The 23,245-nt window shown below is 38.2% G+C and overlaps 1 protein-coding gene across 1 annotated transcript; it reads left to right on the top strand.

Annotated features, from left to right (window-relative positions):
- The first annotated feature begins 67 nt into the window (after window positions 1–67).
- Window positions 68–22,936, top strand: LOC117338013 (N-acetylglucosamine-1-phosphodiester alpha-N-acetylglucosaminidase-like). The gene is made up of 11 exons (XM_033899173.1): window positions 68–201; window positions 639–1,105; window positions 2,492–2,585; window positions 2,997–3,130; window positions 3,603–3,711; window positions 10,645–10,773; window positions 11,283–11,485; window positions 12,869–13,045; window positions 13,488–13,610; window positions 13,964–14,033; window positions 20,548–22,936. Exons 1-11 carry the CDS (start codon window positions 149–151, stop codon window positions 20,828–20,830), a joined length of 1,842 nt encoding a protein of 613 aa, XP_033755064.1. The 5' UTR covers window positions 68–148; the 3' UTR covers window positions 20,831–22,936.
- Window positions 22,937–23,245: the final 309 nt, after the last annotated feature.

Consider the following 23,245-nt stretch of genomic DNA (forward strand, 5'->3'; position numbering starts at 1 on the left):
TTTGATTGTTTTGGAATAAAAACGCAGTTAAGCGTTGTTTTGACCTTGATGAATTTCAGGAAGGAAGCAGACAGCATTGTGCACAGTTGTCATATAGACTGTTAGATGATACAGTTCGTTCTGTTTTGGTAAACCATGGTTCCCAGTCATGACAAAAAGAATACTTCATGAAGCCATTCTCATCATATCATCATTTCTCAGGTAATATGGCAGTTTGAGCACTATTCAGATAAGCTGCAATACAGACAGATAATTAAACTCTACCTGTCTACTGTACTGTAACCAGAAAAAATACTGTAACGTTACATAACCTATTTCTTCTTATTTTTTTTAAACTTAAGTATCCAAATATTTTGCGAATTTTTAACAATTCATGAAATCATATTTGTGTACTGGCAAATACAAGAAAAGATCAGTAAGTTACCAGGTAACTTTATAAAAAAAAAAACATTGAAGGATCAGGCTGTTATCTTTATAATCCGTGTTTGTGAGTGAAAAAAATGTGAAAATAGATTGATTCCATCAGTAACTATAAGTATACCGTATAAGTATACCATATAAAATATACCTTACATTGTATTTATATGACAGGAATTGATGTTTTTGCTATGGGTCTTAATATCTTAATTTCCTTTCAGTCTATCATGTACTCAAAATCAACAAGACAGCCAGATTCAGAAACAAGATGTGGATATGCTGGACAGTATTCTAGAGACATATTGGATAACACACAACCTACAGAAAGATGGGTACGATCACCACAGAAACACAAGGGAATGTCAGCATGTCAAATACGGCAACATGACATCATCAACAGTGGTAGCAAGAGATTTTCATGACAAGGATCTTCAACTCCCTTTGATGGAATCACGTTACACATTTGAAGACATTGGACCATTCTATAACAAAAAAAGTGTGTTTATCCATTATACGATTGTAAATAACCCCTATAAATCGCTTTCAGTACTGGAACCTCTAAAGCAAGGAGGTTGTCGTGATGGTAAAGCTGGTGACAGAGCTACTGTGGTTAAAAGTGCAGAACAGATGAAGTGTATGGTTGCAATCAATGCAGGGCTTTTTAATACAACATCAGGATCTTGTCTGGGTAAGTTAACTGTATATGTCTAATGATCAGTGTAGTGATTTATTGTAAGCTGAAGGAAGGTGTGGAATTTGCTGTGTCCGAGTTGTTCGTGTAATTCCACTTACAAGATGGACAAATTATGGTTATATATAAATGTTTTATTCAAGTTTATACCTTTAATACTAAAAAAGACCCAACAATTTTTAGATTTAATTAAGATTATGAAAATATGTACTGCAAAGTGAAATGACACCTTGTATTTGACTGATTCGCATGTATAGTGAATATACCATCATTGAAAACTATTACCTACAAACAGCAATAATGTTATACTTCTGGGCCATTGAGTGATTAGCCATATTCATCTGTTGCTGGATATTGCAACCCTCAACGTGGAACATCCTAGATGGTCGGTCCGCAAGAGGTGATCAGTTTTCTGCCCTCAATGATCTAGCTTCCAGCTACTGTCATTGCATCTCATCCACAGCCAACAGGATGCCATCTCTTCTTCTTGTGTCATGTTGATGACGTGATCACATACTTTTTGTGTTGCCTGCAGAAAGCTGGCGATATATAGGTATCACTATATGTGGGCGACGGATATGGCGTCGTCTGCACAGAAATTTCTGTGCAATATCTCAAGTTCCCATTGGTTGATCAAACTTAAACTTAATGCAGATCTTTCTAAACTAAAAGTGCTTGCTTGGGATTGCTATTCATGTCCAAAGGTCAAAGGTCAAGGTCACTGTTACTATAAAAAGAAAATATTTTACCATGCAATACCTCTTGTAATCACCCTATAGCTATCTGCACAGGTGACTTGTCAGCTTCTGTGGATTTCTTGTCCCCTGGAAACAGGGCTCCTAACGTCTTCCAGCTTGACTTTGATGGGAATTCTCTGGCTCTTATTTCTCTATTGTGTAGCACCATGTTGTATCCATGCTCTTCTTTCCCGCCTTCCTTTCTTTGGTCTCTCCCACTCAGTTCTCCCATTGTACTGTTAGCTCCATCATGACAAGTTTCTGTTTATAGCTGCACTGAAGAAACATGTCTGGTTTCAAACAGGTCTACGTTATAGTTAGGACAAGCTTTTTCTTCAGGTTTACTGTCTAGTCACTAGCTCCTGCAAAAACACCAGTGGTTCCTCTCCAGTCTGGTATTGTCTTCAGCTGCTCTCCTCATCTGACGAAGCTGATAAATCTGGCTCACTGCTGCTTCCTGCCCTTCTTCTGTTTCATCTTTATGGTAGGAATTAGGCCTACTGTCTGTAGGACCTGGTCCCATCTTCAGTGATATCTTTGGTATGACCAGGCATCACTCGAGGTGCTTGTTGACCAACTTGATATTGAGTAAAACATATACTGAGACTTACACTCCTGGTTAAATATATGAATTATATCTTTAAAGGTAATGTTGTAAGCAATGGCAGGTTGGTGCAGGATTCTGGGGGAATACAAAACGCACATTTTGGAATAAAGGCGAATGGTGAATTGTTTTTTGGGTGAGTAAATTGATCAAATCAATAATTTTAGTCAGTTAATTAATTTTCCATTCTGAAGTAAAAGACATTAATTGTTATATATGTTTGGTGATAAACATGTTAAGCTGTTTGATTTCATTTTTAGTATTAATTGTTAACGATAGATACATCAGCTGCAGACACTTCAGTAAAATATTTTTCAGCTTCAATTATTTAAATGGATCTGGTATAAATCCAATTACTTAAATGGATCTGGTATAAATCCAATTACTTAAATGGATCTGGTATAAATCCAATTACTTAAATGGATCTGGTATAAATCCAATTATTTAAATGGATCTGGTATAAAACCCAATTATTAGTGTTCATGTTTTGTGCAGAATATGAATTTTAGTTTACTAGTCTCTAAAACAAACTGTTTCTTTATAACAGGTACTTGTCCGAGATTGACCTGATTGCTGACGATTTTCTCCAGTTGGTTGGAGGTGTGATCTGGCTTGTTCGCAACGGAGAAGTTTATGTCTCAGAAAGTTTAAATATAGAATGTGCAGATATGCAGGAAACAGGTAAATTATGATAAATTTTATTTTCAGGGGATTAGATTCTGTGCATGAAATTATTCTATCACAGACCATCCTCCATAAAAGCAGTAGAATAAACAAAAATATGTATTTTAAATGAATAATTGATTATAACTATCATAGTTCAATATTGTTGATACATGTATGGTCAAAGATGTTGTCAATTTCTTTTCATTAAAATTATTGTAACAGTAGAAAATAAAGTAAACAGGGGGTAGAGCCAACACTGGTGAGGTTATGTATTGGTGGAATTCTGGGTTCCCGGGTCCCTAGGCTGAATACCCGAAAGTATGCAGGGTGATTGAAGTAAAGAAACAAAGCAGAATTGGTGGGGTCAATCACAACAGGCAATTAAAGGAGACCTCAATTTCATCTATTTATTGTCGACCGGTATCGCCCATACAGAGGGCTTCATCAGTAGAAAAGGAAGATTGAACCTGATTTGTTGTATTTGTAGGGTCTCTGGAGACGTTCACCAACATCGTATCAGCGAGGACGGCTGTAGGTGTGGACAAGCAGGGTCGCGTCCTGTTGATACAGGTGGACGGCAAATCCTACAGCAGGGGGTAAGATTTCTTCCTCTCTTTCTTTCCACTACCACCTTTATTAATCCAAGTTTGTTTGTGGGTAAACTGACAGTTCTTTGTTTAAACATTTGTATGAACTCTGAGTAGTCAGTGGATTTACATGTATCAATACCTGTTGATGATTCTTCACACATTCTGTAGAGAATATTAAATCTACTACATTTATACACAGTGGAACCTCTCTAAACCAATCAAGCACAATACATACTTATTTGGTGGATTTAGAGAGGGTTCAGTATGGAGAAGTGATACATTTTGACAGGTCAGGATCTGGGGATAATATTGATCAGATGTTTTTTTTTTTTAATCTTTGAAGCAGTGTTAATATTAAAGAAGTTATGAGGTGTTAATATTATAGAAGTTATGAGGTGTTAATATTATAGAAGTTATGAGGTGTTAATATTATAGAAGTTATGAGGTGTTAATATTATAGAAGTTATGAGGTGTTAATATTATAGAAGTTATGAGGTGTTAATATTATAGAAGTTATGAGGTGTTAATATTATAGAAGTTAATGAGGTCATAGAATCTATAAAATTACACAGATTAAATTAGTTCTAATACTGATTTCAAATAAATACCATATATCATTTCACTTAAACTTTAAACATTAACTAGTTCCTATACTGACGGTATTCAGGACATTGATGACACCTGATCTATCATTAAATTGTATTGTGTGCGTAGTTTCATTAATATCTCATTAATATACTGGCATGTCAACTCATTTATATACTGGCATGTCAACTCATTTATATACTGGTATGTTGGCTCATTTATATACTGGTATGTTGACTCATTTATATACTGGTATGTTAACTCATTAATATACTGGTCTGTTGACTCATTTATATACTGGTATGTTGACTCGTTTATATACTGGTCTGTTGACTCATTTATATACTGGTATGTTGACTCATTTATATACTGGTATGTTGACTCGTTTATATACTGGTCTGTTGACTCATTTATATACTGGTATGTTGACTCATTTATATACTGGTCTGTTGACTCATTTATATACTGGTCTGTTGACTCATTTATATACTTGTATGTTGACTCATTTATATACTTGTATGTTGACTCATTAATATACTGGTCTGTTGACTCATTTATATACTGGTCTGTTGACTCGTTTATATACTGGTCTGTTGACTTGTTTATATACTGGTCTGTTGACTCATTTATATACTGGTATGTTGACTCATTAATATACTGGTATGTTGACTCATTTATATACTGGTCTGTTGACTCGTTTATATACTGGTCTGTTGACTCGTTTATATACTGGTCTGTTGACTCGTTTATATACTGGTCTGTTGACTCATTTATATACTGGTATGTTGACTCATTTATATACTGGTATGTTGACTCGTTTATATACTGGTCTGTTGACTCGTTTATATACTGGTCTGTTGACTCGTTTATATACTGGTATGTTGACTCGTTTATATACTGGTATGTTGACTCATTTATACTGGTATGTTGACTCATTTATACTGGTATGTTGACTCATTTATACTGGTATGTTGACTCATTTATATACTGGTATGTTGACTCATTTATACTGGTATGTTGACTCATTTATATACTGGTATGTTGACTCATTTATATACTGGTATGTTGAGTCATTTATATACTGGTATGTTGACTCATTTATATACTGGTATGTTGACTCATTTATATACTGGTATATTGACTCATTTATATACTGGTATGTTGACTCATGTATATACCGGTATGTTGACTCATTTATACTGGTATGTTGAGTCATTTATATACTGGTATGTTGACTGGTATATTTATACTTTATGGACCAAGTCTACCTAAACTACTGTTGTCTACCTGGCCGTGTGAGGTAATGGTTCAATGGACCAAGTCTACCTAAACTACTGTTGTCTACCTGGCAGTGTGAGGTAGTGGTCCAATGGACCAAGTCTACCTAAACTACTGTTGTCTACCTGGCAGTGTGAGGTATTGGTCCAATGGACCAAGTCTACCTAAACTACTGTTGTCTACCTGGCAGTGTGAGGTATTGGTCCAATGGACCAAGTCTACCTAAACTACTGTTGTCTACCTGGCCGTGTGAGGTAGTGGTCCAATGGACCAAGTCTACCTATACTACTGTTGTCTACCTGGCAGTGTGAGGTATTGGTCCAGTGGACCAAGTCTACCTATACTACTGTTGTCTACCTGACTGTGTGAGGTAGTGGTCCAATGGACCAAGTCTACCTAAACTACTGTTGTCTACCTGGCCGTGTGAGGTATTGGTTCAATGGACCAAGTCTACCTATACTACTGTTGTCTACCTGGCAGTGTGAGGTATTGGTCCAATGGACCAAGTCTACCTAAACTACTGTTGTCTACCTGGCAGTGTGAGGTATTGGTCCAATGGACCAAGTCTACCTAAACTACTGTTGTCTACCTGGCCGTGTGAGGTATTGGTCCAATGGACCAAGTCTACCTAAACTACTGTTGTCTACCTGGCAGTGTGAGGTATTGGTCCAATGGACCATGTCTACCTAAACTACTGTTGTCTACCTGGCAGTGTGAGGTATTGGTCCAATGGACCAAGTCTACCTAAACTACTGTTGTCTACCTGGCAGTGTGAGGTAGTGGTCCAATGGACCAAGTCTATCTATACTACTGTTGTCTACCTGGCCGTGTGAGGTATTGGTTCAATGGACCAAGTCTACCTATACTACTGTTGTCTACCTGGCCGTGTGAGGTAGTGGTTCAATGGACCATGTCTACCTAAACTACTGTTGTCTACCTGGCAGTGTGAGGTAGTGATCCAATGGACCAAGTCTACCTAAACTACTGTTGTCTACCTGGCAGAGTGAGGTATTGGTCCAATGGACCAGGTTTACCTAAATTACTGTTGTCTACCTGGCAGTGTGAGGTATTGGTCCAATGGACCAGGTTTACCTAAACTACTGTTGTCTACCTGGCAGTGTGAGGTAGTGGTCCAATGGACCAAGTCTACCTAAACTACTGTTGTCTACCTGGCAGAGTGAGGTAGTGGTCCAATGGACCAAGTCTACCTAAACTACTGTTGTCTACCTGGCAGTGTGAGGTAGTGATCCAATGGACCAAGTCTACCTAAACTACTGTTGTCTACCTGGCAGTGTGAGGTAGTGGTCCAATGGACCATGTCTACCTATACTACTGTTGTCTACCTGGCAGTGTGAGGTATTGGTCCAATGGACCAAGTCTACCTAAACTACTGTTGTCTACCTGGCAGTGTGAGGTATTGGTCCAATGGACCAAGTCTACCTAAACTACTGTTGTCTACCTGGCAGTGTGAGGTATTGGTTCAATGGACCAAGTCTACCTAAACTACTGTTGTCTACCTGACTGTGTGAGGTAGTAGTCCAATGGACCAAGTCTACCTAAACTACTGTTGTCTACCTGGCAGTGTGAGGTAGTGGTCCAATGGACCATGTCTACCTAAACTACTGTTGTCTACCTGGCAGTGTGAGGTAGTGGTCCAATGGACCAAGTCTACCTAAACTACTGTTGTCTACCTGGCAGTGTGAGGTAGTGGTCCAATGGACCATGTCTACCTAAACTACTGTTGTCTACCTGGCAGTGTGAGGTAGTGGTCCAATGGACCAAGTCTACCTAAACTACTGTTGTCTACCTGGCAGTGTGAGGTATTGGTCCAATGGACCAAGTCTACCTAAACTACTGTTGTCTACCTTGCAGTGTGAGGTATTGGTCCAATGGACCAAGTATACCTAAACTACTGTTGTCTACCTGGCAGTGTGAGGTAGTGATCCAATGGACCAAGTCTACCTAAACTACTGTTGTCTACCTGGCAGAGTGAGGTATTGGTCCAATGGACCAAGTTTACCTAAATTACTGTTGTCTACCTGGCAGTGTGAGGTATTGGTCCAATGGACCAGGTTTACCTAAACTACTGTTGTCTACCTGGCAGTGTGAGGTAGTGGTCCAATGGACCAAGTCTACCTAAACTACTGTTGTCTACCTGGCAGAGTGAGGTAGTGGTCCAATGGACCAAGTCTACCTAAACTACTGTTGTCTACCTGGCAGTGTGAGGTAGTGATCCAATGGACCAAGTCTACCTAAACTACTGTTGTCTACCTGGCAGTGTGAGGTATTGGTCCAATGGACCAAGTCTACCTAAACTACTGTTGTCTACCTGGCAGTGTGAGGTACTGGTCCAATGGACCATGTCTACCTAAACTACTGTTGTCTACCTGGCAGAGTGAGGTAGTGGTCCAATGGACCAAGTCTACCTAAACTACTGTTGTCTACCTGGCAGTGTGAGGTAGTGGTCCAATGGACCAAGTCTACCTAAACTACTGTTGTCTACCTGGCAGTGTGAGGTATTGGTCCAATGGACCAAGTCTACCTAAACTACTGTTGTCTACCTTGCAGTGTGAGGTATTGGTCCAATGGACCAAGTATACCTAAACTACTGTTGTCTACCTGGCAGTGTGAGGTAGTGATCCAATGTACCAAGTCTACCTAAACTACTGTTGTCTACCTGGCAGAGTGAGGTATTGGTCCAATGGACCAGGTTTACCTAAATTACTGTTGTCTACCTGGCAGTGTGAGGTATTGGTCCAATGGACCAGGTTTACCTAAACTACTGTTGTCTACCTGGCAGTGTGAGGTAGTGGTCCAATGGACCAAATCTACCTAAACTACTGTTGTCTACCTGGCAGAGTGAGGTAGTGGTCCAATGGACCAAGTCTACCTAAACTACTGTTGTCTACCTGGCAGTGTGAGGTAGTGATCCAATGGACCAAGTCTACCTAAACTACTGTTGTCTACCTGGCAGTGTGAGGTATTGGTCCAATGGACCAAGTCTACCTAAACTACTGTTGTCTACCTGGCAGTGTGAGGTACTGGTCCAATGGACCATGTCTACCTAAACTACTGTTGTCTACCTGGCAGAGTGAGGTAGTGGTCCAATGGACCAAGTCTACCTAAACTACTGTTGTCTACCTGGCAGTGTGAGGTAGTGGTCCAATGGACCATGTCTACCTATACTACTGTTGTCTACCTGGCAGTGTGAGGTACTGGTCCAATGGACCATGTCTACCTAAACTACTGTTGTCTACCTGGCAGTGTGAGGTATTGTCCCAATGGACCAAGTCTACCTAAACTACTGTTGTCTACCTGGCAGTGTGAGGTATTGTCCCAATGGACCAAGTCTACCTAAACTACTGTTGTCTACCTGGCAGTGTGAGGTATTGGTAGTGGTGCAGTGGGCTACGTACCTTATTAAATATTTGAAGTTCCATCTAGATCTTATAAATTGTTATAAGTTGAAAAAAAAGCTTCTGAATCGGTGTATCAAAATCTGAGTGAGAAAATTGAATGTAGCAATGAAGTACGCTTGGCATATAAGTCTCAATTACCTGTCAAATGTGTACAATTGTGCATATTGTCTACACAAAAATATGAACTACAATACTTTGTACAAGCTTAGCGTCTTCCTACAGGTACACATGTATACAGGACTGGTGTTTGTATTAGGTGAATACCAGCTGAGGCAAGACGGCTATTGCTTTAGCTAAATATGTATAAGTATTGACAGAAGATGCAGCCATTTGGATTCCCGAGTCTGGTTAGCTCAACTTATGATTATGCGAATTAGAAAGTGCAATTATATTTCCTGAAGTTGTATAAATCTGATGCTTGAAGTCTCTGTAATAAGTTAATCATCTGATGACAGGAAGTAGAAGGACAGTTAATAAACTGAAAAATAAAATCCTTCAATATTAGAAATTAAAATTTCACTGTTAGATAAGAGAAGCATTGCCTGCCTTCTGTCTGTTTTGATGACGGTTTTTATCTGATCTGTGAGATTGATCTGGTGCATCCTTTGATGTACTACAACAACATGCCTCCGGTATAGCTGTGGTATTGATTAGAACAGCTTCACATCTTTATTGTTGGTTGTGAGAGAATAAACGTTCAATATCACTCCTATTGAATCAGAATTCACAGAATAATTATACATGACTACTGGTATATAACCCAAACCCTGTAACTTACGGGAATGCTTGTCTGTAACTATGCTTAGTTTTGTCCCTTAATAAATGTTCGCTTAGTTGACAGAATGATGGGCTGTTCAAAATATCTGGTCCGTCCATGGTCCCTAGTCCCTGGTCTGTCCATCTATCAGTTGTCCCTTCATTAACTATATCCTTGTTATCGTTATTTCTTGAGAATGACTTGAAGGATAAATTATATGTAGGTTCTCTTTGATTCCTAGTTGTGCCCATTCAATTTTGAGTTTGAATAAAAAACTAAATAGATGGAAACGAAGCCATCATGGATTCTGCCAGTTGAAGTTTGTTATTGCTATTTCTTGAGAAGTACTAGAGGGATATACAGTTTTGTATCTCAAACTTCACATGTAGGTTCCCCTTGGTCACTTGTTGTGCCCATTTAGGTTGGAGTCAGAATGGGAAAAGTAAATGGGCAACAGGTGGCCATCTTGGATTTGACTGTAGAAGTTTGTTATCACTAAAAAAAAAATATGGGGCCGCGGTGACAGAGTGGTTAAAGTGTCCCGACACTTTATCACTAAGCCCTCCACCTCTGGGTTGCGAGTTCGAAACCTACGTGGGGCAGTTGCCAGGTACTGACCGTAGGCCGGTGGTTTTTCTCCGGGTACTCCGGCTTTCCTCCACCTCCAAAACCTGGCACGTCCTTAAATGACCCTGGCTGTTAATAGGACGTTAAACAAAAACAAATAAATATCACTATCAATTCTGTCAACTACACAATATAAATCTTATTCATCCAATACGCAAAACAATAACAATTTTTATATTTTGATTATTTATTGACAAGCAATGTTGTTCTACAACAGCTCTTGTCTGATAACAGTAGATGCTAATATTAATTGTTATTTCTGGTTATTTTCAGGGTAAGTCTAGAAGATTTTGCCCATCTGTTGCTGACCTATGACATAGTTGATGCCATAAATCTTGATGGTGGAGGATCGTCAACATACGTCATTAATGGGACAGTTGTCAACTACCCTTCAGACAGATGGTAAGTTATGTATATAGTGGAGGGTCGTCAGTATACGCCATTAACGGGACAGTCGATACGGCATTAATGGGACAGTTGTCAACTACCCTTCAAACAGGTGGCAAGTCATGGTATATATAGTGATGAACATTTTGTTATGACATGATGAAGCAAAGTTGTTCACAATTAAACAAGAAGTCTACTTAAGAAAGGTCAAGGTCATAGGGTCAGAGATCAATGTCTCTGGGTTATAATGTCACTAAATAAACATTTTGTTGTGAGACTATGAAGCAGTGTTTGTTAGAATTAAACAACGAGTCATTTGACCACTGGTCAAAGTCACAGGATCAAAGGTCAAGGTCAAAATAGGATGGAACATTTTGTCATGTCATGATGAAGCAAAGATGTTCAGAATTAAACAATGAAATCTAGTTATGGATTCTGAGGCAACATTGATCATGATTGAACAATTTCCTTTTGTTAAATGTCCATATTAACAGGCTATTCAATTCTGTTTCATCTGATTTCAGTGCCGATGATTCCAGGTTTCACTGTGGAAGAGAAGTGTCAACCATTTTGTGTGTACATGAAGTGGAATGTGTACCCGCAGATTGCTCAGGTCATGGGCAGTGTAACATGGGGAGGTGTGAGTGTGATGTTCTGTGGAATGGTACAGACTGTAACACACTGCAGTGTGTCAAAGAGTGTTCCTCTCAAGGCAGCTGTACCCCAGGTATAGTCTTACAATAATTGTGTAATAATCTCAGATAGTCTTACAATAACTTTGTGGAGTAATTTCAGGTAGCCTTACAATTATTTTATAAACAATTTCCATTTTCAACTTCTTCTCAATAACCAACAGGCCTAGAGACATGATATTAGGTCTGTAGCACGCTGTGATGAAGGGCTATTAAGTTGGTTCAAATGGATGACATTGACCTTCATTCAAGGTCACAGGGGTCAAATATGCTAAAATCTTTTAACAACTTCTTCTTGGTAACCAAAAGGCCCAGAGACCCAATACTAAATATGTTGCATGCTGGAATGAAGGGCTACCAAGATTGTTCAAATGGATGACATTGACCTTCATTCAAGGTCACAGGGGTCAAATATGCTAAAATCTTTAAACCACTCCTTTATTACCAAAAGGCCCAGAGACCCAGTATTAGGTATGTAGCATGCTGGTATGAAGGGCTACCAAGTTTGTATAAATGGATGACCTTGACCTTCATTCAAGGCCACAGGGGTCAAATATGCTAAAATCTTTAAAGGACTTCTTCTTGATAACCAAATGTGCTGAAATATATCAAAACTCAGGTGACCGTTAAGGCCCATGGGCCTCTTGTTTGTTTAAAAATGCTAAATTACCAACAGGGTGACACTGCTTGTCCCAAATGATGTCCATGGTACTGTAGGTACAAAACACTCACAGTGTTATAAAAATGATCACTTATAGAAGACCGAAGTATTTATTTGGGATGCAATCTATTGCTATTCAGTTTAGATTTAAAAGGTAAAAAAAGAAAAGCCCAAACTTTCAGAGGTTGGTAATAGCGTATACAAAGTATGTATTTTTGTATAATAATGTACAGCCTTTTCTTGTTTTCAATCACTTACTCTTTTGTCAGAAATGTTGTACCTTTAATACATATATAATAAAGACTAGTTTATAGAACATGTAAAAACACAAGTTCTTCCATGCCGTCTGGTATTCAAATGTCATGTAGAATTCGAATTCAGAAACTTTATTATAATGACTCTTTTTGGTCATAATTTCATCTTAGCAACATTATCTTTACTCTCCACTGAATCACATGTCAATATCATACTTATACTGTTTTATTGTTATGACTTACTCAGCATTGTAACTTTGATATAGCATTATTCTTTTCAGTTGTTTTAATTGAATGTATATGTTCTTTATTGCTATTTGTAAATTAATGTACATCCTGAATGTCAATACAAAATGTAATTGAAAATAGATTTTAAAAAAAAATGAATTATAAAAAAACGTTTACCTTGCAACATCTTTTAAAAACTCCCTTGAAAAACCTTGCAACATAACCCATTATTTTTCCTAGATGTGATTGTGGCCATGTACCTTCTTTATTCGTAGATGGGTGTGATTGTGACCCTGGTTGGCATGGTGATGACTGTAGCCAATCCTGTCCCCCAGGGCATTATGGGGAGGGATGTACCCATGAGTGTGTGTGTCTATATGGAGCCAGCTGTAGCCCTGTAGATGGGACATGTGATTGTCCAGTAGGGAAAACAGGTGCAGCATGTGACCAATGTAAGTCTAGATCTATCAAATTTTACTGATAACATTTTGTAAGTTAAGAATTGAAATGTATTTTGGTTATGGATGGGGGTTGTTAAATCAGTTGTTTGCAACCATGCATGCATATGCCATATGACATATAGTGCAGATACATTGTATACTGATACATTTTTATATGAATTAAATTAATGATGACAGCACACATCCCAACCATTTTTACATGAATTAAATTAATGATGACAGCACACATCCCAACCATCCCTGTTTTGGCAGCTGTGAGCCCTGGTTTTTTTCCTGAAATTATGACATACTTGCTATATTAAAGTTTTAAGATTTATTTAAAGCAGCTCAAAGTACTCATTTGAGGCTTAAATCTTAAGCAACCTTCCCAATTGAGATTCCAACATGTTACTAGGTGTGGTACAAATACTTCATTTGTCTTCCTTTTGTTTAGCCTGTCCATTTGGTTACTACGGAAAACAATGTAAACAATTGTGTTTGTGCCAAGATGGCTGCCCCTGCCATGCCGTAACAGGAAGTTGTAACTTTACTGACCTGGACCAGACTTTTTCTCAAGGTTCGTATGATTGGTAACGTATGTGATATCACTTTATGTGTGTGATGTTGTTCTCAAGGTTCGTATAATTGGTACCATGATATCACATTATGTATGTGATGTAATCTTTCATTTCTTTTCAAAAACAGTTTCTTAAAAAAACTACAGTCAAACTTAGATTTAAAATTTATCTAAACAGTACATGTACATGTATATATATTTTTTGAATCTATAATTATTTGAAAATTATTAGCAAAAGATTTAATACTGTAATTATAACTATGCGTTTCAATTTGAATCAAATAGTATAATAAATCTGTTTGTTTATTGAAAAAAGGCATTGGTGACCTTGACCTCTCCTGCTATAATTTCAGCTGGACAGTGTTATGCCCAGAATATCATCAAAGAGAGACGGCTTGTCCCAGATCAGTCTGAGGACTACAGGTACGTAAATCTGTCTTTATTTTATTGTTCAGAAATAAGTCCATTCTGCAATACTGTAAATGTATATATTTTGGCCTTAATCTTATTTTAGTGTTTTTTGAGCCAAAAACATTGCACTAAATAAAGTGAGTGGACCAATTCATTAATATATTTATATATGTAACCCTGGTAAATACTAGCCGCAATGTACCGCTCAGCTAGAGAGATCTTCTCTTTAGCTCGATCGGTTGAGCGTAAGACTAGTAAGCCAGAAGTCACGGGTTCGATCCCTAGCGGAGGCAGTGATTTAAATTTAATCAATCATGCGCTCTGTTACATATATATCTGCTGAAATTTAGTAATACGCTAAAATTTGAGTTTTCAAAAATACAGTATACATATAACAGGTATAATATAGCAAATCAAAGGATTAAAACTACTGTACCTATCTTGGTGTCTGGCTTTGGTAAGTTAAACTGGTTAAATATGTATACCTGCAATCATCCAACTTGCATACATCCTGTCGCCATGGGGAGAATCTAAAAGTTGTCAATTTCTGTTAAATGTTTATCAAAACAATCCTTTATTCATTAAAAGTTTGCTCCATCAAATTTTTTAATCAAATTTATTAAGTATTTTATATTGTGAGGATGTTCAACATATTTTAAAGTTTTTGTAGATGGGTCTGTGATCATAAAATACAATATAACATTGCATGTAACATTTAATTAGATTATGATTTTATTCTTGGCTATGTGAGAGTAATGATTTACATTGTATGTAAGAATTCTACTGAATACTCCTGAATAATAATTCAAATGTTAGAATAATGGTAAAGTGAGTACCTTATTGATCTGACAATAAAACCATCTCACTAATAATCCCACACATCATATCTAACTGTTCAGTAACTATCAACAAATCTAATTTCTTTGTCCTATAATCAGCCCAGTTGCTGATTTGAAAGGCCATCCTCATATGACCCTAGCTGTACATATTGTATGGACATTAACCCTGTGACCAACTTTGAGTAAAACCTAGGTTAATATGTGTTGGTTTTTATTTGTTATATATGCAGGTTAATATGTGTTGGTTTTTAGCTCACCTGCCCGAAGGGCAAGTGAGCTTATGCCATGGTGCGGCGTCCGTCGTCCGTCCGTCTGTCCGTCCGGCCGTCCGGCGTCAACTTCAACTTCTTCTCAATAACCAAGAGGCCAAGGAACTTCATATTGGGCCTGTAGCATACTGGGGTGAAGAGCTTCCAAGTTTGTTCAAATAATTGACCTTGACCTTCATTCAAGGTCACATGGGTCAAATAGGCTATAATCTTCAAACGACTTCTTCTCAATAACCAAGAGGCCCAGGGACTTGATATTGGGCCTGTAGCATGCTGGGATGAAGGGCTACCAAGTTTGTTCAAATAAATGACGTTGACCTTCATTCAAGGTCACATGGGTCAAATAGGCTATAATCTTCAAACGACTTCTTCTCAATAACCAAGAGGCCCAGGGACTTGATATTGGGCCTGTAGCATGCTGGGATGAAGGGCTACCAAATTTGTTCAAATAAATGACGTTGACCTTCATTCAAGGTCACATGGGTCAAATAGGCTATAATCTTCAAACGACTTCTTCTCAATAACAAAGAGGCCCAGGGACTTGATATTGGGCCTGTAGCATGCTGTGATGAAGGGCTACCATGTTTTCTCAAATAAATGACCTTGACCTTCATTCAAGGTCACATGAGTCAAATAGGCTATAATCTTCAAACGACTTCTTCTCAATAACCAAGAGGCCCAGGGACTTGATATTGGGGCTGTAGCATGCTGGGATGAAGGGCTACTAAGATTGTTCAAATAAATGACTGTGACCTTCATTCAAGGTCACATGGGTCAAATAGGCTATAATCTTCAAACAACTTCTTCTCAATAACCAAGAGGCCAAGGGACTTGATATTGAGCTTGTAGCTTGCTGGGGTGAAGGACTACCAAGTTTGTTCAAATAAATGACGTTGACCTTCATTCAAGGTCACATGGGTCAAACAGGCTATAATCTTCAAACGACTTCTTCTCAATAACCAAGAGACCCAGGGACTTGATATTGGGCCTGTAGCATGCTGGGGTGAAGGGCAACAAAGTTTGTTCAAATAAATGACCTTGACCTTCATTCAAGGTCGAATGGGTCAAATAGGCTATACTCTTCAAACAACTTCTTCTCAATAACCAAGAGGCCAAGAAACTTGATATTGGGCCTGTAGCATGCTAGGGTAAAGGGCTACAAAGTTTGTTCAAATAAATGACGTTGACCTTCATTCAAGGTCACATGGGTCAAATAGGCTATAATCTTCAAACGACTTCTTCTCAATAACCAAGAGGCCCAGGGACTTGATATTGGGCCTGTAGCATGCTGTGATGAAGGGCTACCATGTTTTCTCAAATAAATGACCTTGACCTTCATTCAAGGTCACATGGGTCAAATAGGCTATAATCTTCAAACGACTTCTTCTCAATAACCAAGAGGCCCAGGGACTTGATATTGGGGCTGTAGCATGCTGGGATGAAGGGCTACTAAGATTGTTAAAATGAATGACGTTGACCTTCATTCAAGGTCACATGGGTCAAATAGGCTATAATCTTCAAACGACTTCTTCTCAATAACCAAGAGGCCCAGGGACTTGATATTGGGCCTGTAGCATGCTGGGATGAAGGGCTACCAAGTTTGTTCAAATAAATGACGTTGACCTTCATTCAAGGTCACATGGGTCAAATAGGCTATAATCTTCAAACGACTTCTTCTCAATAACCAAGAGGCCCAGGGACTTGATATTGGGCCTGTAGCATGCTGTGATGAAGGGCTACCATGTTTTCTCAAATAAATGACCTTGACCTTCATTCAAGGTCACATGGGTCAAATAGGCTATAATCTTCAAACGACTTCTCAATAACCAAGAGGCCCAGGGACTTGATATTGGGGCTGTAGCATGCTGGGATGAAGGGCTACTAAGATTGTTAAAATAAATGACTGTGACCTTCATTCAAGGTCACATGGGTCAAATAGGCTATAATCTTCAAACAACTTCTTCTCAATAACCAAGAGGCCAAGGGACTTGATATTGAGCTTGTAGCTTGCTGGGGTGAAGGACTACCAAGTTTGTTCAAATAAATGACCTTGACATTCATTCAAGGTCACATTGGTCAAATAGGCTATAATCTTCAAACAACTTCTTCTCAATAACCAAGAGGCCCAAGAACTTGATATTGGGCCTGTAGCATGCTGGGATGAAGGGCTACCAAGTTTGTTCAAATAAATGACGTTGACCTTCATTCAAGGTCACATGGGTCAAATAGGCTATAATCTTCAAACGACTTCTTCTCAATAACCAAGAGACCCAGGGACTTGATATTGGGCCTGTAGCATGCTGGGGTGAAGGGCAACAAAGTTTGTTCAAATAAATGACCTTGACCTTCATTCAAGGTCGAATGGGTCAAATAGGCTATACTCTTCAAACAACTTCTTCTCAATAACCAAGAGGCCAAGAAACTTGATATTGGGCCTGTAGCATGCTAGGGTAAAGGGCTACAAAGTTTGTTCAAATAAATGACGTTGACCTTCATTCAAGGTCACATTGGTCAAATAGGCTATAATCTTCAAACGTCTTCTTCTCAATAACCAAGAGGCCCAGGGACTTGATATTGGACCTGTAGCATGCTTGGGTGAAGGGCTACAAAGTTTGTTCAAATAAATGACCTTGACCTTCATTCAAGGTCACATTGGTCAAATAGGCTATACTCTTCAAACAACTTCTTCTCAATAACCAAGAGGCCAAGGGACTTGATATTGGGCCTGTAGCATGCTAGGATGAAGGGCTACAAAGTTTGTTCAAATAAATGACCTTGACCTTCATTCAAGGTCGAATGGGTCAAATAGGCTATATTCTTCAAACAACTTCTTCTCAATAACCAAGAGGCCAAGGGACTTGATATTGGGCCTGTAGCATGCTAGGGTAAAGGGCTACAAAGTTTGTTCAAATAAATGACGTTGACCTTCATTCAAGGTCACATTGGTCAAATAGGCTATAATCTTCAAATGTCTTCTTCTCAATAACCAAGAGGCCCAGGGACTTGATATTGGACCTGTAGCATGCTTGGGTGAAGGGCTACAAAGTTTGTTCAAATAAATGACCTTGACCTTCATTCAAGGTCACATTGGTCAAATAGGCTATACTCTTCAAACAACTTCTTCTCAATAACCAAGAGGCCAAGGGACTTGATATTGGGCCTGTAGCATGCTAGGATGAAGGGCTACAAAGTTTGTTCAAATAAATGACCTTGACCTTCATTCAAGGTCACATGGGTCAAATGGGCTATATTCTTCAAACAACTTCTTCTCAATAACCAAGAGGCCCAGGGACTTGGTATTGGGTCTGTAGCATGCTTGGGTGAAGGGCTACCAAGTTTGTTCAAATAAAGACCTTGACCTTCATTCAAGGTCATATTGGTCAAATAGGCTATATTCTTCAAATGACTTCTTCTTAATAACCAAAAGGCCCAGGGACTTGATATTGGGCCTGTAGCATGCTGGGGTGAAGGGCTACAAAGTTTGTTCAAATTAATGACCCTTGACCTACATTTAAGGTCACAGGGGTGAAATCGGCTTAAATCTGTAAACAATAATTTTGCGATAGCCAAGAGCCTCGTAGACCAGATATTAGGCCAATAAAATGCTGGAATGAAGGACTAGAAAATTTATTAATATGAATAAACCTAGCTTACTATGATAATCAGCATAGTATCTGTAGAAATGACCTCAATCAACTTCAAAGTTGCTGTAGTGCCAGGTGAGCGATACAGGCCCATTGGGCCTCTTGTTATTTGTTATATATGCGATGAAAATTTAAATGTTTTGAAATAAATGTGGGGAAGGTTGCTATGCATTGTTATAAGTGTATAAGTCTCAAGTGACCTATTCTTATCCCCTTTTGTCCGTCGTCGTGCATCGTGCGTCGTGCGTCGTCCGTCCGTAAACAATTTACATTTTCAACTTCTTCTCCAAAACCCCAAAACCAAATTCATTGAAATTTGACAGGAAGCTTTTATGGCTAAAGGTCAACCAAAATTGTGAATTATATAGTCCCCACCCCCAGGGGGCCTGAGGGGCGGGGCTAAAAAGGGTCAAATTGACTAAAACTTCAAAAAATTTTCTTCTCTACTCACAGATATGGTGGAATCAAACACTCTTCATAGATGGAAGGGTCTTAAGGTGCTTTACCAAAATTGTGAATTTCATTACCCTGGGGTCTCAGGTTTGCCCCTGGGGAGGGGGTAAACTTTACTATAGTTTATATAGCGAAATCACATTTTTGACTATAATTTGTTGGATTTCTATTGGAATTCATTCTAACTTTGTTAACATTATCAGTATGGGATAACAGATTGAGTGTATGCACATGTTGACCCTGACTGACCCCCAGGGGCTAATGGGCAGGGCTAAAAATGGTCAAATTAACTAAAACTTCAAAAATCTTCTTCTCTACTCCCAGATATGGTGGAATCAAACACTCTTCATAGATGGAAGGGTCTTAAGGTGCTTTACCAAAATTGTGAATTTCATGATCCTGGGGTCTCAGGTTTGCCCCTGGGGAGGGGGTAAACTTTACTATAATAGTTTATATAGGGAAATCACATTTTTGACTATTATTTGTTGGATTTCTATTGGAACTCATTCTATCTTTGTTAACATTATCAGCTTGTGAAGGCAGTTTGATGATATACACATGTTGGCCCTTACTGACCCCCAGGGGCTGATGGGCGGGGCTAAAAAGGGTCAAATAGACTGAAATTTCAAAGATCTTCTTCTCCAGACCCAAATACTCTTCATAAGTGGAAGGGTCTTATGGTGCTTTACTAATGTAATGAACTTTATGACCCTGGGGTCACAGGTTTGCCCCTGGGGAGGGGGTAGATTTTACTTTAGTTTATAAAGGGAAATCACATTTTTGACTATTATTTGTTTGATTTTTATCAGAATTCATTCTAACTTTGTTAACATTATCAGCATTTGATGACAGCTTAATGTCATACACCTGTTGGCCCTGACTGACCCTGAGGGGGCGGATGGGTGGGCTCAAAAAGGGTCAATTAAATTAACTGAAATATTTCAAATCTCAGGTGACCGTTAAGGCCCATGGGCCTCTTGTTTGTTCACATTCTGTCGTGTATATACAATGTATCTGGTTTTAATTAGTCCATTAACTCTCTGTACAGGCTAGCCTTTGGGGATCAGTTGGCCTTGTTAAGTAAATAAGCACTTTGAATGACCATATATTAACCTATAGGGTCATTTTAATTGGTATTTAAAAGGTCTTGGCTACAAGTCTGATGTTATCAGTATCAAAGTTCAGGGTCATCTTAGCTTATTTTATGTTGTCTTTATAATTATTCATTATAAATTCAAACAACGTACGGTGTACATTAAGTCTGTGCCCTATGACTTTATTATACTGTTACTATGAATATGTATGTGTGTGAATGTTTCAGACTGATGCAAATGGGCTTTGTGGCTCTGGGTTTGGTTGCCTCCATAAGTGCTGTGTTGAATATCATCCTTGCATACAAACTACTCACGAAGACGAGGACAAAGCAAGCGATGAAGTACAGACCGCCACAGTCCACTAACTCGAGTCACATGTTCATGTTCCAGGGGGTATCTACCTCTAGTGATGATCTGTCATCACTAAGTGAATACTCCAGAGCAGAAACATCTTTCAGTCATAGCAATAAATTAAAAGATAATGATTCTTTTCCAAAGGACATTACGTAGCGTATCTAAATAATATTAACACTATTACTCTATTGCTGTTTTAATGCTTTTTTATCAATTGTAATCCGAGTCTTAATTGGGAGCAGGTATATCTAGACAGGATTGAGTGTTTTAATGTCTTTCATAAACTGTCATCTGAGTCTTAGTGGGAGCAGGTATTTCTAGACATTATAATGAAATCTCAATACTGTTATAATTCTTGTTTATAGTCAGGTTTTCTTGAGACAAGATAAACCAGACAAAAAAGTGAAAAAATTTCACTCTTCATTTTTTTCTCATTTCACTTTGATATGACCGTAAGTAATAAGACCACTCCATACTTGGGTGTAAGTTCATTAGTTGGTCACAACTGGGCTTATTACAGGATAAGTCGGATTTTCTGATCCACTTACAAATGGAATGGACAGTTAAATACGGTGTATACATCTAAATGATAATTATAGCTTCATTACCAATATCATCCCGTGAATCATGATTGTGTAAATGATCAATATCTACAGGTAACTTGTTCTATATATTGCCATAATCCTGTATAACATCTCTGGTTAGATTAATTCAATCATTGTTTAGATGAAGTATCTTGTTAAAACATTTTCTACAGTAACTGTGGTAGTATACACCATCACCAATGTCTCCTAGGTCATGCTTCCAAGTAATTTCACTGTAAATGAAATAATGAAACATGGTATTTAGATTTACCAGTCCACGGTAGAACTGAACATCATCTTGTATGTTTTTTTAAAGTCATTGTTTAGTTTAGATTCACTAAAACACCTTTTAATGTCAATTATACATGGTGTATAACTAAATCTGTGTGTTAAACAGTCCTTGTTATGGCTAGCACTGCAAGGATCTTACTTATATTCCATGGTTCATCTTGATCCCTAATTGTGTGTGATCTATTTTGAGACTGATCAGAACAAAAAAATTTGACAATAGGCTGTGATAAAAGTCTGTTTATGCTATTTTCAAGGAGTACTGCATGGATCCTTTATACTTATGTTCAATTTGAGACTAACATTTCAAAATTTGGTTCAGTGCTATATTTAGAAAAAAAGAAGAAACAGAAAAAGATCTTTCACATGGATTTCATGTATTACCTCCCCTTTGTCCCTATTTTGCATGTTCATTTTACTCTGTGATCAAATCCTTACATTATGACATTCCATTAGAAAAGTGAAGTTTGTATTTATTAATATTAATTTTTTTTTTTTTTGCATTTACATGTATATAAATTTGTAGAGAAAATCTAATGGTAGATTTTGTTATTGTATGAGGTTAACGTTTTTGTATTGAATTATAGAGAATGTAATGACACATGTATGTACTAGGGTTAGTATGACACTGTATCCTGATTATTATCAATTGGAAAATATTAATATAACATTATACATGTATTACAGAAGAATTATGTATATTGATTGTTATTCAAGGAAATCCATACACTTTTCAGGTTTGAGTTGAAGAACATGTTTTATGTCTGTGATATTGGTGTGTTGTGGATCAAATCCTGTCATTATCTTTTCATACCTGTACTGTACGTACTGTACATGTAACCAATCATCCTACCATACCTGTACTATACATGTAACCAGTCATCCTACCATACCTGTATACGTACTGTATATGTAACCAGTCATCCTACCATACCTGTACTGTATATGTAACAAATCACCCTACCATACCTGTACTGTACATGTAACCAATCATCCTACCATACCTGTACTGTATATGTAACCAGTCATTCTACCATACCTGTGCTGTACATGTAACCAGTCATCCTACCATACCTCTACTGTACGTACTGTACATGTAACCAATCATCCTACCATACCTGTACTGTATATGTAACCAGTCATCCTACCATACCTGTACTGTATATGTAACAAATCACCCTACCATACCTGTACTGTACATGTAACCAATCATCCTACCATACCTCTACTGTATATGTAACCAGTCATTCTACCATACCTGTGCTGTACATGTAACCAGTCATCCTACCATACCTCTACTGTACGTACTGTACATGTAACCAATCATCCTACCATACCTGTACTGTATATGTAATCAGTCATCCTACCATACCTGTACTGTATATGTAATCAGTCATCCTACCATACCTGTACTGTACATGTAACCAGTCATCCTACCATACCTGTACTGTACATGTAATCAGTCATCCTACCATACCTGTACTGTACATGTAACCAGTCATCCTACCATACCTGTACTGTACATGTAACCAGTCATCCTACCATACCTGTACTGTACGTACTGTACATGTAACCAGTCACCATACCATACCTGTACTGTACATGTAACCAGTCATCGTACCATACCTGTACTGTACATGTAACCAATCATCCTACCATACCTGTACTGTACGTACTGTACATGTAACCAACCATCCTA

Source organism: Pecten maximus, chromosome 11, assembly GCF_902652985.1.
Source record: "Pecten maximus chromosome 11, xPecMax1.1, whole genome shotgun sequence".
In the NCBI taxonomy this organism is placed as follows: domain Eukaryota; kingdom Metazoa; phylum Mollusca; class Bivalvia; order Pectinida; family Pectinidae; genus Pecten; species Pecten maximus.

What these genes read in the sequence shown, in the direction of transcription:
- LOC117338013 (XM_033899173.1), top strand. Translation starts at nt 149, where the DNA reads ATGACAAAAAGAATACTTCATGAAGCCATTCTCATCATATCATCATTT. An exon ending in ATCATATCATCATTTCTCAG is followed by an intron (nt 202 to 638) that starts GTAATATGGCAG and finishes ATTTCCTTTCAG; the next exon opens with TCTATCATGTACTCAAAATC. An exon ending in AGGTGCAGCATGTGACCAAT is followed by an intron (nt 13,046 to 13,487) that starts GTAAGTCTAGAT and finishes CCTTTTGTTTAG; the next exon opens with CCTGTCCATTTGGTTACTAC.